Source organism: Berghia stephanieae, chromosome 9 (assembly GCF_034508935.2).
Source record: "Berghia stephanieae isolate SIO BIC M18660-M18661 chromosome 9, UCSD_Bste_1.3, whole genome shotgun sequence".
NCBI lineage: Eukaryota > Metazoa > Mollusca > Gastropoda > Nudibranchia > Aeolidiidae > Berghia > Berghia stephanieae.
In genome coordinates, this window is record NC_088368.1 from 2,182,842 (window position 1) to 2,196,711 (window position 13,870).

The window sequence follows — 13,870 nt, forward strand, 5'->3', positions numbered from 1 at the left end:
AATGTATTCGGGTGTAAAATGAGTATCTGGTTATTAAGAGCATTGTCTCTGTCGGAAAAGATAAAATATCGCCTAACAGGCATCGTCATGTCTTGTTCTACATGTTAAGTGCTGCTGTTGGCTAGGGCCCCTTGTAAAGTGCTTTGAGCACGTTTAGTGCGCTATATAAATGCTCTAGTTTTTAATGTCACAAAATGCCAAATTTCCATTTTTGTCAACAATGACTTCCTCAGACATAGACAGAGGTCAAGACGGAGCATGTACAAACTGGGACCAAAGTCAGAGGTCAACGCTGGGGCTGTTGGGAAACATCAAGTGGTGCCAAGTGAGGTGGAAGGACAGTTAACCAACCTGAGCCTAGATTCCAACAGTAGTCCTTCAACAGATGAAGCCAGGGGGTCTTCATCTCAAGCGACGATGGCTGGGAATAACAAGGAGCAGAGTTGGTGAGAATATTTTCTCTTAACTATAAAACCACCTATGAAATGTAATAATAATAATAATAATAATACAGTCTACTCCGGATAATCACAATCGCAACTTTAGGTTTATCGCAACATTTTCCTAGAAACGGAATTAATTCTATATAAAAGTCACTGGTTAATTGCAACAAACTTCGGTTAATCGCAACAAATATCAAAAAGTGGCAAATTCAAGAATCAATCAAACAAAATCTCATGATTAAATTTCATAATGGATGAAATCATGACAGGTTGAAGAATAGAGAGTGGGCGGTATTTCACCACTCTTTTAGAGACAAAGAGGGTGGGGCATTGCAGTATGGATTTGTGCAGTCATCTGTGACCATAAGATAGGTGAGGGGGAGGGGCATTGGTAGACCAATGACTGTTGTAAGGAAAGACTGAGTGATATCCTTTAGTTTGGGATTGACAACTGTGCATTGTGACCAATGGGTTTGGGGTTTGGCGAGAGCTTACTGTCTTCGACTCTTACACATGTTGATGAGAACAAAAGAGTGAAAGTGAATCCAGTCTGAATAAGATGTCGGATTGCATCAATGCAGCTTTTGCTTGTCAAAATCTATACAGGGCTGCCATATGGTTTTATTTCAATCAAATTGCTCAGTCTGTGGTGGACTAAGAGCAATAATAATAATGATAATAATATTGCTGAAAACTTATGTAACTCTTGAGACATTGGACTCTAAGCGCTTAAATTACAAATTACTTTGGCTGAAACATACTCATTCACACACAAGCACACACACACACAAGCACACACACACACACATACACAACACAAACCAGACCTATCTTGCTTCTCATACCATCTACTAAAAATGAAACATATAGGTTTTAAGCAAACGTTTAAAAATAAACAAAGATTCTTTTTCACGAATGTTCGGTGGTAAGGCGTTCCAAACAGAGGGTCTGTTTACAATAACCGGGTTGGGTTTACCATAAATGTGTAAAATGTTGCAATAGTGGACTGGAAACTCAACTTCGGTTAATTGCAACATTTTTGCTGATCCCAAGGTACTGCGATTATCCAGAGTGAACTGTAATAATAATAATAATAATAATAATAATAATAATATTAATAATTTTATCCCAGGCATTATTCTTCTTGATGAGTAAATTATTCGTTTTTTTTTTTATTCCATTTTGTTGAATGTCAATTTCATTTTATAAAACTTACATAATTAGTGTACGACTGTTTTGTGTGTCTGTTTGGCTCGATATGAGTGTGTTGATGGTTTGATAAGTATATTGTAAAGCGCTTTGAAGCTTTGGCATTTAATACTTTATTATTTATAATTATTATTATTAATAATAATAATAATAATAAGATGTCTTTATTGTCCTCAAAATAGTGGCAATTTGTCATTTGGTTACACATTTATAACAATACAATATTATTAAGAACACATACACAGTGATGCCAAAACTCCGGTTTCACCGGAAAAAACTCCGGTCTGGAGCAAAAAATTCCGGGCTCCGGGCAACTTCCGTCAAATTCCGGTGAGGTCAATTTGTTCCAAGGATACCCCCCCCCCCCCCCTTTTCCAACTAACACATCATCATCATTGCCACTAGTATTACAACCATCATCACTACCACTACTACTGCAACCACCACCACATCATCATTACTGCCACTACTACTACAACCACCACCACCACATCATCATCAGTACCACAACTGCAACCACCACCACCACATCATCATCATCACTACCACTACCATAACTACCATCACCATTACAATCACCACCACTACCACTACAACCACCATCACCACATCATCACCACTACTACTACTCCACCACCGCCACATCATCATCACTACCACTACTACCACAACCACCACCACCACATCATCATCACTACCACTACTACTACAACCACCAGCATCACATTATCACTACCACTACTACTGCAACCACCACCACCACCACATCATCATCACTGCAACTATCACTACTACTACAACCACCACCACCACATCATCACTACCACTACTACTACAACCACCCCCACATCATCATTACCACTACTACTACAACCACCACCACCACATCATCATCACTACCACTAATACTACTACAACCACCACCACATCATCATCACTAACACTACTACATCACCACATCATCATCACTACCACTACTACTACAACCACCACCACCACTACTACAACCACCACCACCACTACATCGTCATTACCTCCACTACTACAGCCACCACCATCACATCATTAATACCACTACTACTACAACCACCAAACCAACCACATCATACTACTACCTACTACAACTACAACCACCACCACCACATTATCATAACTAAGCAACTACCACACTACTAACTACAACCACACACACCACCACATCATCACTACCACTACTACTACAATACCACCACCACCAACCACATCATCATTACCACTACTACTACAACCACCACATCATCACTACCACTAAACTACTACTACAACCACCACCACCACATCATCATCACTACTCCTACTACTACAACCACACACTACAACATCCTCACTACCACTACTACTACAACACACCACCACTCATCTTCATCACTACCACTACTACTACTACAACCACCACACACCACATCATCATCCTACCACTCTACTACAACTACACCATCACATCATCACTACACCACTACTACTATAACCACAATACAACCACATCTCATCACGACTACTACTACTACTACTAACTACTACTACTACTACTACTACTACTACTACTACTACTACTACTACTACTACTACTACAACTACAACTACTACTACCACTACTACTACTACTACATACTACTACTACTACTACTACTACTACTACTACTACTACTACTACTACTACACTACTACTACTACTACTACTACTACTACTACTACTACTACTACTACTCTACTACTACTACTACTCTACTACTACTATACTACTATTACATACACACCACCACTACCACATCATATCATCACTACTATACTACTACTACTACTACTACTACTACTACTACTACTACTACTACTACATACTACTACTACTACTACTACTACATACACCACTACACATCTCATCACTATCACAAATAATACAACCACCACACCACATCATCATCACACCAGTACTACACAACCACCACCACCACATCACACCACTACAACCACACCACACATCATCATTACCACTACAACTACTACAACCACCACCACATCATCACTACCACTACTAACACAACCACCACACCACATCATCATCACTACCATTACTAACAACCACCATCACCACCACATCATCACTACCACCACTACTACAACCACCACCACATCATTATCATCACGACCACAACTACTACAACCACTATACCACCACCACCTCATCATCACTACCACTACTACTTCAACCACCACCACTACCACCACCATATCATCATCACTACCACTAACAACAACCACTATCACATCTTCATCATCACTACTACTATTACTACAACCACCAACACCACATTACCATCAGTACTACAATCTCTACCATTAGGTTTTGGAGCTTTACTTCATTTGAAATAAGGAAACTTTGGGATTGTATTTGGCATTGTGTTTATGTATCATGATATAATTCTAATCAGTTATCTATTTAGAACAATACAATATTTAAACACAATACCAAATACCATTCCAATTCCTTTTTCTTGTGTGCGGAAATTCCTCTTTCGGCATTGAAATTCCTACGAGTGGTGCCTGAAACTCCTGTGAGCCAAATTTAAAGTTGGCGTCTCTGCATACATAATATATTGACATATATACACACTCACACATATGCACACTAGTAACATCGTAGTCATCTTCACCATTATTGCGGGTGGTTGGATGGGAGCATCACCCTTGAATCATATACCTATGATGTTCGCATGGGTGTACGATCCGATAGTGATGTCGTTTCTTCTTCTCTTTACTAGCCTATCCTGCTTCCTTGGTTTGTGATTGTATTTTTGACAGGGGATATTTTTTTTTCTGTAAATCTTCTTCCTGTTTGTTCTTGGTTATTTATAATTTAGCTTATGATATCTTTAGGTTATGATTTTGATTTACATTTGTACTATTTTTGTTAGATTGCTTGTTTTTTTGTTTCAGCGGTCTCTCATATAACCTCAATTGTGTTGGAAGAGACCTAAAGCAACAAACAAACAAAAAACAAACAAAATCACCATTATTGTGGCTTTGCATAATGATAAGTTTTTAGTAGTTGATGAAAAATTTGTTTAAATGGAATTGACTGTTACATGGCAACACCTTATTACCTGTGACAATTGTGAGGTTGGTTTGCACATTTATTGATTCAGAAAATAGATAATTTAATCTTTCAGCTGAGCTGATGAGAGATTAAATTACATTGTGTCCCAAGGAACTATTTTAGATGCTTTTAAAATTCAAAGTTCAAAACCCTCACATTTGATGAAATTTCGATGCTTGTATACAGAAATGCTTTTAATAAAATGAATTGTTTGTTTACACGTTTTACAAAAATCTATCATTTCCTATAAATCAGTTGTGAAGAAAATGGCTTCAAATGCAGAAAAAACAAAATGTGTTCAAAGGTTTTCCAGTTCTGTGTGTCACTCCGACATTTTGGATTGAAAGCAAAACAAGGGTTTTAACTTTTTGAAAAATATGTGGGAAGAAATGAGGGGTAAAATCATTAGTCCATTTTAGGTTTTTTATTTATCTTATGAAAGTTAGTACATACTTTCTTGGATTTTTCTTTTGAAAAAATCTGCTTTTTACGACATGTTTCAGGAGAGATCATTAGATAATGCAATTATCTTGTTCTTGTGTTGGCTCTAGTAGATTTCAGCAATTTGGTTTTAATTTTGTGTTATTTTTTTATTTGTATTTGTTCAGGCCACAGGCAACGGATCAGTTGTCCAAACACGGCATGGCTACAACATTGGATCACACGCCAGATGCACACAACAGTAGAAATGTTGTCGACCTGCCCCCTCCCCCCTTGCCTATTCCAGTACATTCAGCTGTCAACGGCACCTTACTCACATTCAGTCAGCCAGCAAAGGAAGGTAGGTTATAGCAAAAGAACTGAACAAGTGTGTATGAAAGGTGCCATACAAAAAATTTTCAAAATTCAAAAAGATATTTACTCAGTGGAGATAGGGCTTTGAATTCAACGTTGTATTTCCCCCACAAAAATAGAGAAGAAAAAAATGTCATAGTCATTGCTACATCTTTAGTCATTGCTACATCTTGTCTCCAGGATTTGGATAGATAAGGGTCTGTCCTTGCATTTTTCATACAGTGTTTTATTGCTGCTTATTTTTGTGGGGCATCGTATATTCAGAACTCTTTTCAGTTTTTTTCTATGGAATCTGTCTATATCTTTGCTCTTCAGTTCCGGTCAATGCCCATTTTCCACAGCTATATATAAGCACAGATTTTACAAGGGTTTTGTATAAATTGATTTTAGTGTTTATTTTAATTTTAGCTTATTCCTTATAAGTGAAATCTAGATAACGACCAAGATAATCGATGCCTCAGAGGATAAATAATTCCTTGGCAACATCGGTACACCACAAGGAGACAGCTTGACCCTTGTTTTACTTATCATTTACCTAGAAAATGCTTTTAAAGATGTATGTAAATCTGTACCATCGGCCCAATCACGTTTTGAAAACAAACTCCCCCAAACTCCCCATGGAAATTGCATATATGCAGACGACATGACTTTATTGACCTCAAACAATTCAGTGTAAAAGACATCCAAAAAGCTTTCAAAAACACCAACTGTACATTAATAAATAAATTATTGTAGATATGGATTAGAAAAAAGTTAGTGCAAGTAGTAGTAATTAAAAAGGCTGACGTTTATACATTGCGATTTTCAATGAAAGTCACTATGATGATTTCCAAATGGTGCATTTTTTATGTATTCAGACGACTTCATGTTATGTTTTGTTCTTTAATTGCTAGGTAGGATTTTTCTTCTAAAGGTAGGATTTTTCATTCCGAGATTTAGCTGGACACCCTGCTTACTATTTATATGACCTCTGACATCCTTACAAAATCTGATAGTCTTTTTTCCTCCTTTTGTGGAGTTTATTGGTCAGGAGATGGGTTGGGAAAAGGTCTGGAATTTTTTTCTGCTGAGGCTGTGGGAACCCTGTACTCAGTTTGACTTATTTTTGATGTGTTTAAAAAAAAAAAAAATTTTTTTCCCTAAGATCTCATAATTTTATAGGCTCTATCCCTTCAGCTGATATGCCCTCTTGTCATTTTTTTTAATGTGGGAAAATAATTGATAGTCATCTTGTGTTGAGTAAGACTTGTCAAAAGTGCCTTACCTGAGGACAAAACTTTGGACTAGAATTTTGTGCTCATCGTCATCCATCCAGTCATTGATCGTACTGACTATTGCTTGATTTGGTTACAAGTTGAGATTACCCCTGAGCTCCCAATGTCACCAACATTTCATGAATTTAATTTTACCACAAATTCCAACACCTGTAAGATTTAATGATTGAGCTATTTTGAGATTTTTATACAGCACAATATCCGCTAAATGTGCTCAAAGTGCTTTACAATGGGTCCCTGGCCAACGGCAACATTTAACATTTAGGACGGGACATCACACCTGTTAGGCGATATTACAATTTTTTTTTGGTCAGAGACAACGCTGTTAACGGCCAGGTACTCATTTTATACCTGAGCACAGTGAGAGAATGTGAGTAAAGAGCCTTCTCCAAGGACTTAACTATGCGCCGAGCGAGGCTCGAACCCAGGACCTTCCAATCCTAAAACGAGTGTCATACCACTAGACCACATATTGATAAGGCCAGGTGTATTTTCTCTCTGACACGGTAGCATCAGATTAATACACTTTCTTTTGTGTGTTTTTTTCATTCATTCATCAGCTCCAAGTGTCAACTTTTTACCTCAATCAGGACTTCAAACAAGTTTCCACCCTCACAACATGAGAGGCCCTCCTCCTCCTCTCCATCCTCCCCATCATCCCCAGTCTTTCATGCCTCAGGAACGAGGTTATCTTCTCCCTAGAGCTGTGTCCCCCCCATCACCATTGACCCACTACCCATCCTACTCTGGCCCCCAACAACAAACAGTTCGACCACACGGCCATCCCCACATCATTGGACAACAGCCACAACAGCTCCCCCTGCCTCTGCAATCTCAACAAACTCCTCCTCACGGGCATCTTCATCATCACCATCATCATCTTCATCATTCCCTGACCTCCACACCGACAACAAGCATCTCTCACAATCATCAACATAATATTCGTTATCCGACTCATACCAGCGGTAACACTGAAAACTTCTCATCGTCTTCAGTATCATCATCGACTTTATCGTATTCATCTCCTGCTACCGTTGTCACCATGAGCAGCATTGGACAAGACCAGGGTATAAATTCCTCTTACAATAACACAGCCACGGCCAGAGGAGATAATGGAAGATATTGTGTAGAACGGCCACAGCACCATTTTGGTGGAGGGGAGAAAGATAGCTCCAGTGATCTCAGTTTTGTCCCTACCTTAGAAGCAGAAAGGGTAACTAGTAGTTCTTCTGCATCTCTTTTTGCCTCGACTTCTTCCACCATCATGACCACTTGTACTACATCTACCACTGCTTCTGCTCTGAGGATGAGTAGCGATCAGGATCATCATCATCATCAGCAGCAGCAACAGCACCATTATCAGCCACATCATCATCATCAGCAACAGCAACAACACTTAGCCACAAGGATGGCAACTCATTCCTCTGGAGGACCTGACGGTGCATTGCAGTCCTTGACAGAGAGTGGCAATGGCCTGCATCATCATCATCATCAGTTGCTGTCAACCCCACAGGTATAATTATAGTTGCATTGGTTATAGTTTATACATAGGATAAGGAATTCAGTGTTAAAAAAATAATCATTTCGTTTAACTCAACAGAAGTTAAAGACAAAGATAAATAATTGATGACAACAATTTTTTCTTTCTTTTGGTTCTCCTGAAGTTAAGACTTTTAACATCTCAAATAGTGAAGATCAAGATCCTTGTAGCATTGCATGGAGAAAAACAACAAAATTCCATCAGGGCATTCAATTCAATTGCATTTAAAGCTATTCATTTGTCATTAGTCGAATTGATTTCAATTTAGAGCTCGATATCATTGCCATCATATTTGTCTTCCAACGCTTAGTTCTTCAATGCTTAGAGGCAATAACGTTTTACTTTTTGCTTAATCATACATTTAATGTTTTAGCATATTTGTATGTATTAATAATAATAATAATGATAACAAATGATTAATGTGCATACAACTGGTGGTAAGCCGTTATTGTTCCATTTGAAGGTGGATTTCCAGCAGGTAGGGTTTGCAGACTTTCTCACTCCAGAATAAATCATTACTTGCTTCAATATTGTCGTTGAAAATACCAACTGGTCAATGAATGATGTGTGTATGCATCCCTCTTGATGATAAACGTGTAACATTTGACAGGGAATTCATCCTATATTATGTGTACTTTACTTGACATCAATTTACTAAACCCTCTCACTTGTATTCATCTTATTCCATTGGCCGCACATCTAACAGTGATGTCCGTATTTAAATATTCACCATATTTCCTATCATCCACCCAGTTTGACATTTTTACTCCATCACTTTCCCTTTTTTTTTCATGCAGAATAATTAGACAAAATCGGACAGTATTTTTTATCCCATGGTTTGTCCGACATGCACTATTGGTTCATCCATCCATTGATCCATCCATCCATCTGTTGGTCCGTCCATCCATTGATCCATCCATCCATCAATCCATCCATCCATCCTTCCATCCATCCATCTGTTGGTCCATCCATCCATCGATCCATCCATCCATCCATCCATCCATCCATCCATCAATCCATCCATCCATCCATCCATCCATCAATCCATCCATCCATCTGTTGGTCCATCCATCCATCGATCCATCCATCCATCCATCCATCCATCCATCCATCCATCTATCCATCCATCAATCCATCCATCCATCTATCCATCCATCAATCCATCATCAATCCATCCATCCATCCATCCATCCATCCATCCATCCATCCATCCATCCATCCATCCATCCATCCATTCATCCATCCATCCATCAATCCATCCATCAATCCATCCATCATTCCATCCATCCATCCTTTGGTCATGTCCCTTTTACCTTTTCACGAATCCATGTTCACCTTTACATCACTTTGCTGATTGGGTCGATCGTCATAACATAATAGTGTGAACCATAAGAAGCAGCCACCTTTACATCATATCATTGATTCGCCAACTCATCCTTCACACTATGATTATCGCCATCCTTGTTATTATACCATCATCCTTTATCATTGATCACATGACACTTTCTATATTCGTATCATCCAAACTCCAACCAACCATCAATATCATCATGGACACCTTTGCTGATTGAGAGTGTGAATTCCTTATTGTGGTAAAATCAGAGCGATTTTGCTTATCAGGATTTGGCTTTCAGGTGTCACATTTTTAAAAAAATCATTAATTTGAAGGAAATGACCACCACAGGAGGTTATCTATTTATGGATAAAAGAATCTTTCCTGTAGTTCGTCCTCTCTCTTTTTTTTATCTTATATTTTTTTTAGTATCAATATCAGTAGAAACAGTACAACTAAAATATTATTGTTTTGGGTTGGTTGATAACAAAAAAGTAACTAAAGAAGGATTGCGAAATAGAAAGAATAAATAGTAAATATTTCCAACTAGATGAAATGAAATGGGATCAACCATAGATGTCTAATGCATGGATGCCAGATTGCCAGTCATGTTAAACTTGTACATGATGGCCTGTAGGTCTTTGGGCTTTCATTTGATCTGTATGGGAGATAATAAGTGTGAGATTAGTCTACATGGTTTTTGGATTACTCTGCCCAAGGCTTGCTGCTAGTTTGATTTTGGAGATGAGCTGCTGGCTCCTGTGCTTATTTATATTTCTCACAACACGGAACCGGAGGTTATTGTTATAGACAGAAGCTCTCTTCCACAACTCAATTGAACTTAGATCATTCAATTGTAATTTGGTTCATTCAAAAAAAAAAAAAAGACCAAAAAAAAAAAATGTCCATGCAAGAACTCTGACATGTTCTTCAAAATTGACAGTGTCATTTTTTTGCAAGTTATTAATTCAAAATAATGGAATTTGTATGAAGTGTTGTGATCCATACCTCTTAAGCAGTATTAAGTTGGGAGATTGACTGGTAATGAGTGGGGAGTTTTTAAAGACTGGGAGCAGTTTGAAAAAAAAAATGCAAAAGAATTCCATTCAATTGGATTTAAGTGGTATCACCATGATTTATCTTCATTCAAATGGACACGTGGATTTTATGAAAATGTTAAATTGTTATTTATCAACTTGATAATCGGAGCGTGAAATTTGTAGAAAATAAAATTCCTTTTTCTGACTTAGTAGAAAACGGTAAGGGCTGCCTGAAGCCGGTGATCGTAAAATACTAACGAAAGAGTGAAAATGGAAAGGCTTCGTATGGGAACAAAACAGACAATGGACGTTTCGGGTACAAACCCTTCGTCAGCACAACAATACATAAATAAACGTGGAAAACAAATAAAATATAATGAAAAATAACTTGTATCGTCTGTACTCAATGGTGGTTGCAGTATGAATGAAATGTTAGCGTGGCGTGGGTAGAGGATAGGGTGCCCCAGGGGGGTGATCTAATTGATAAGCAAAGGTCAGCGTCAGGGAACAGAACTTTCCAGACTATAATGGAAGATAAAAGACATATTGGTAGTAGTAGCAGTAGTAGTAGTAGTAGTAGTAGTAGTAGTAGTAGTAGTTGTAGTTGTAGTAGTAGTAGTAGTAGTGTAGTTAGTAGTAGTAGTAGTAGTAGTAGTAGTAGTAGTAGTAGTAGTAGTAGTAGTAGTAGTAGTAGGAACAGTAGGGGGGGGGGGGGGGTGGAGGGGGCGAGGTGAAAGGGTCACGGCGGAGGTGGGGGGGGGGGGGGGTTTGCTGGATGAGCGAAGGTCGAATCTTCGCGAAGGAACGATGCGATAGTAAAAAAAAAAAAAAAAAAAAAAAAAAAAAAAACAAAAAAAAAAAAAAAAAAAAAAAAAAAAAAAAAAAAAGGGGGGGGGGGGGGGGGGGTTTGGTTTGAGGCGGACGGGGGGATGAGGGGAGGGGGGGGGGAGACAAGAAGAAGGGGAATCAGAAGAGAGAGAGAGGGAGGGGAGGAGAGAAGAGAGGAGAGAGAGGAAGAGAGAGAAGAGAGAAGAGAGAGAGAGAGAAAGGTGAGAGGGAGAGTGAGAGAGGGAGTAGAGAGAGGAGGAAGTGGAGTATGGAGGAGAGAGGAGAGAGAAAGGGATGGATGGAGAGGTGAGAGAGGCGAGTAAAGCCGATGATAGCTGGGTTATAATGTATTAATGGATGAAAAAGTGGATGATTGGACACATGAGAGAGAGTAGAAGGTAGATGATATGAATCGGTGGATAATAGTAGATAGATAGTAGTAGTAGTAGGTAGTAGAGTTGATAGTTAGTAGTATGATAATAGTAGTAGTAGTAGTAGTAGTATTAGTAGTGAGGTAGTAGTAGTGAGTAGTAGTTAGTAGTAGTGGTAGTAGTATTTAGTAGTAGTAGTAGTAGTAGTAGTAGTAGTAGTAGTAGTAGTAGTAGTAGTAGCAGTAGTAGTAGTAGTAGTAGTAGGCAGTAGTAGTAATAGTAGTAGTAGTAGTAGTAGTAGTAGTAGTAGTAGTAGTAGTAGTAGTAGTAGTAGTAGAAGTAGTAGTAGTAGTAGAAGTAGTAGAAGTAGTAGTAGTAGCAGCAGCAGTAGCTGTAGTGGCAGAAGTGAGAGCAGCAGTGGTGATGAATATGGGTGACGTTGACATCTAGTGGTGGTCAATCCTGGTGTTGAGTCCGCGTGGAGTCAGCGTTCCCAACAACTTGATCAGGTGAGTTTCCCTACGTCGACGGGCGGAAGTGTCCGAATGGCAAAAACTGAGCACACACACACGCACACACTGTACATCGCAGTGGTCTGGCAGATTGAAGTGTCTGGCCACTGCTGTGTCTGCACAGTTCGATATGTCACGCAAGTGCTGCACGAATCTGTCACCCAGCCTCTTTCCGGTCTCACCAACGTAAGCAATCCCACACAGGGAGCACGTAATCGCATAGACTAGATTACGGTCAGTGCAAGTAAACGGCCGCCTGATGTCCCAAATCTTGTCTGGAAAGCTGACTCTGTCATACTCCCACAGGTGCCCACAAGTCTTGCATCGGGGTCGCATACACAATCTGGCTTTAGGTCCATCCCTAGGTATGGGTTCCAGGCGGCTTCTGACAAGGAGATCCCTCAGGTTACGATCCCGTCGATATGCTACCAACGGGGGTTCTGAGAAAACTCTGTGGGTGTCTTCGCCCGCCTGGAGGATCCCATAGTTCTGCAATAGGATGTTCCTCACTTGATCGGCATGGGGGTGATGCGTGAGGACTAAAATGGGACGCTGTGTCTCCTGCTTCCTGGCATTGCGAGGCCTCATTGCTGCTTCTCTCGACACGAGGCTGGCTTTCCGGACAGCCTTAAGCAAAACCCTTTCGGGATATTCCCGTGCCCTAAAAAAATCGAGCATGCGATCACGTTGAAGCGCAAATTCATCATCTTCCAGACAGAGTCTCCGCAAGCGGAGTATCTGACTGAATGGGATGGAGTCTTTGCACTTCACCGGATGGGATGACCGATAGAGCAGGTAGCTGTGACTGTCCGTTTCCTTGTAGTGTACAGTGGTCCGTACTCCGTGCTGGTCAATACAGCCTTGATGTCCAAAAAGTTCACCTCAGAGGTTGAAATCTCATAAGTGTACTCTATGGACGGGTGGAAGGAGTCCATCGCTAGGATGAACCCTTTCAACTGGCTGTGGGTCAATGACGTAATGCCGAAACAGTCGTCAATGTACCTTTTGAACAGCTCGGGGGCAGGTCCACTGTACTGATGGAAGAAGGTTTCCTCAATGTAGCCCATGAAGAGGTTAGCATATGAGGGACCCATCTTGGTGCCCATCGCAACACCTGAGATCTGATGGAAAAATACATCATTGAACTCAAAAGTGTTGAGTGTGAGCACAAGTTCGGTGAGCCTCACAATGCTGTTGCTGGAAATCCCTGGTAATGGATGGCGGTCGACGAAATGCCTGATGGCACGCAGTCCGTCAGGATGCGGTATGGATGTGTACAGTGCCTTCACATCCATGGTGAAAATTAGCCGTGGACGTTCATCCTGGAATCGAATTTCGTCAATGACACCAAGAGCATGGTTAGTGTCCTTGATATACGATGGCAGGGTGGGA

The 13,870-nt window shown here is 39.8% G+C and overlaps 1 protein-coding gene across 2 annotated transcripts in view; it reads left to right on the plus strand.

The window, feature by feature from the left end:
* The window catches only part of LOC144979476 (uncharacterized), a 64,951-nt gene that overhangs the window by 16,093 nt on the left and 34,988 nt on the right, over window positions 1-13,870 (plus strand). For both annotated transcript variants that reach the window (XM_078926148.1, XM_078926149.1), the window contains exons 8-10: window positions 234-446; window positions 5,394-5,566; window positions 7,415-8,367. In XM_078926148.1, the coding sequence (XP_078782274.1) occupies window positions 234-446; window positions 5,394-5,566; window positions 7,415-8,367 (1,339 nt within the window). The remainder of the gene's footprint in view (window positions 1-233; window positions 447-5,393; window positions 5,567-7,414; window positions 8,368-13,870) is intronic.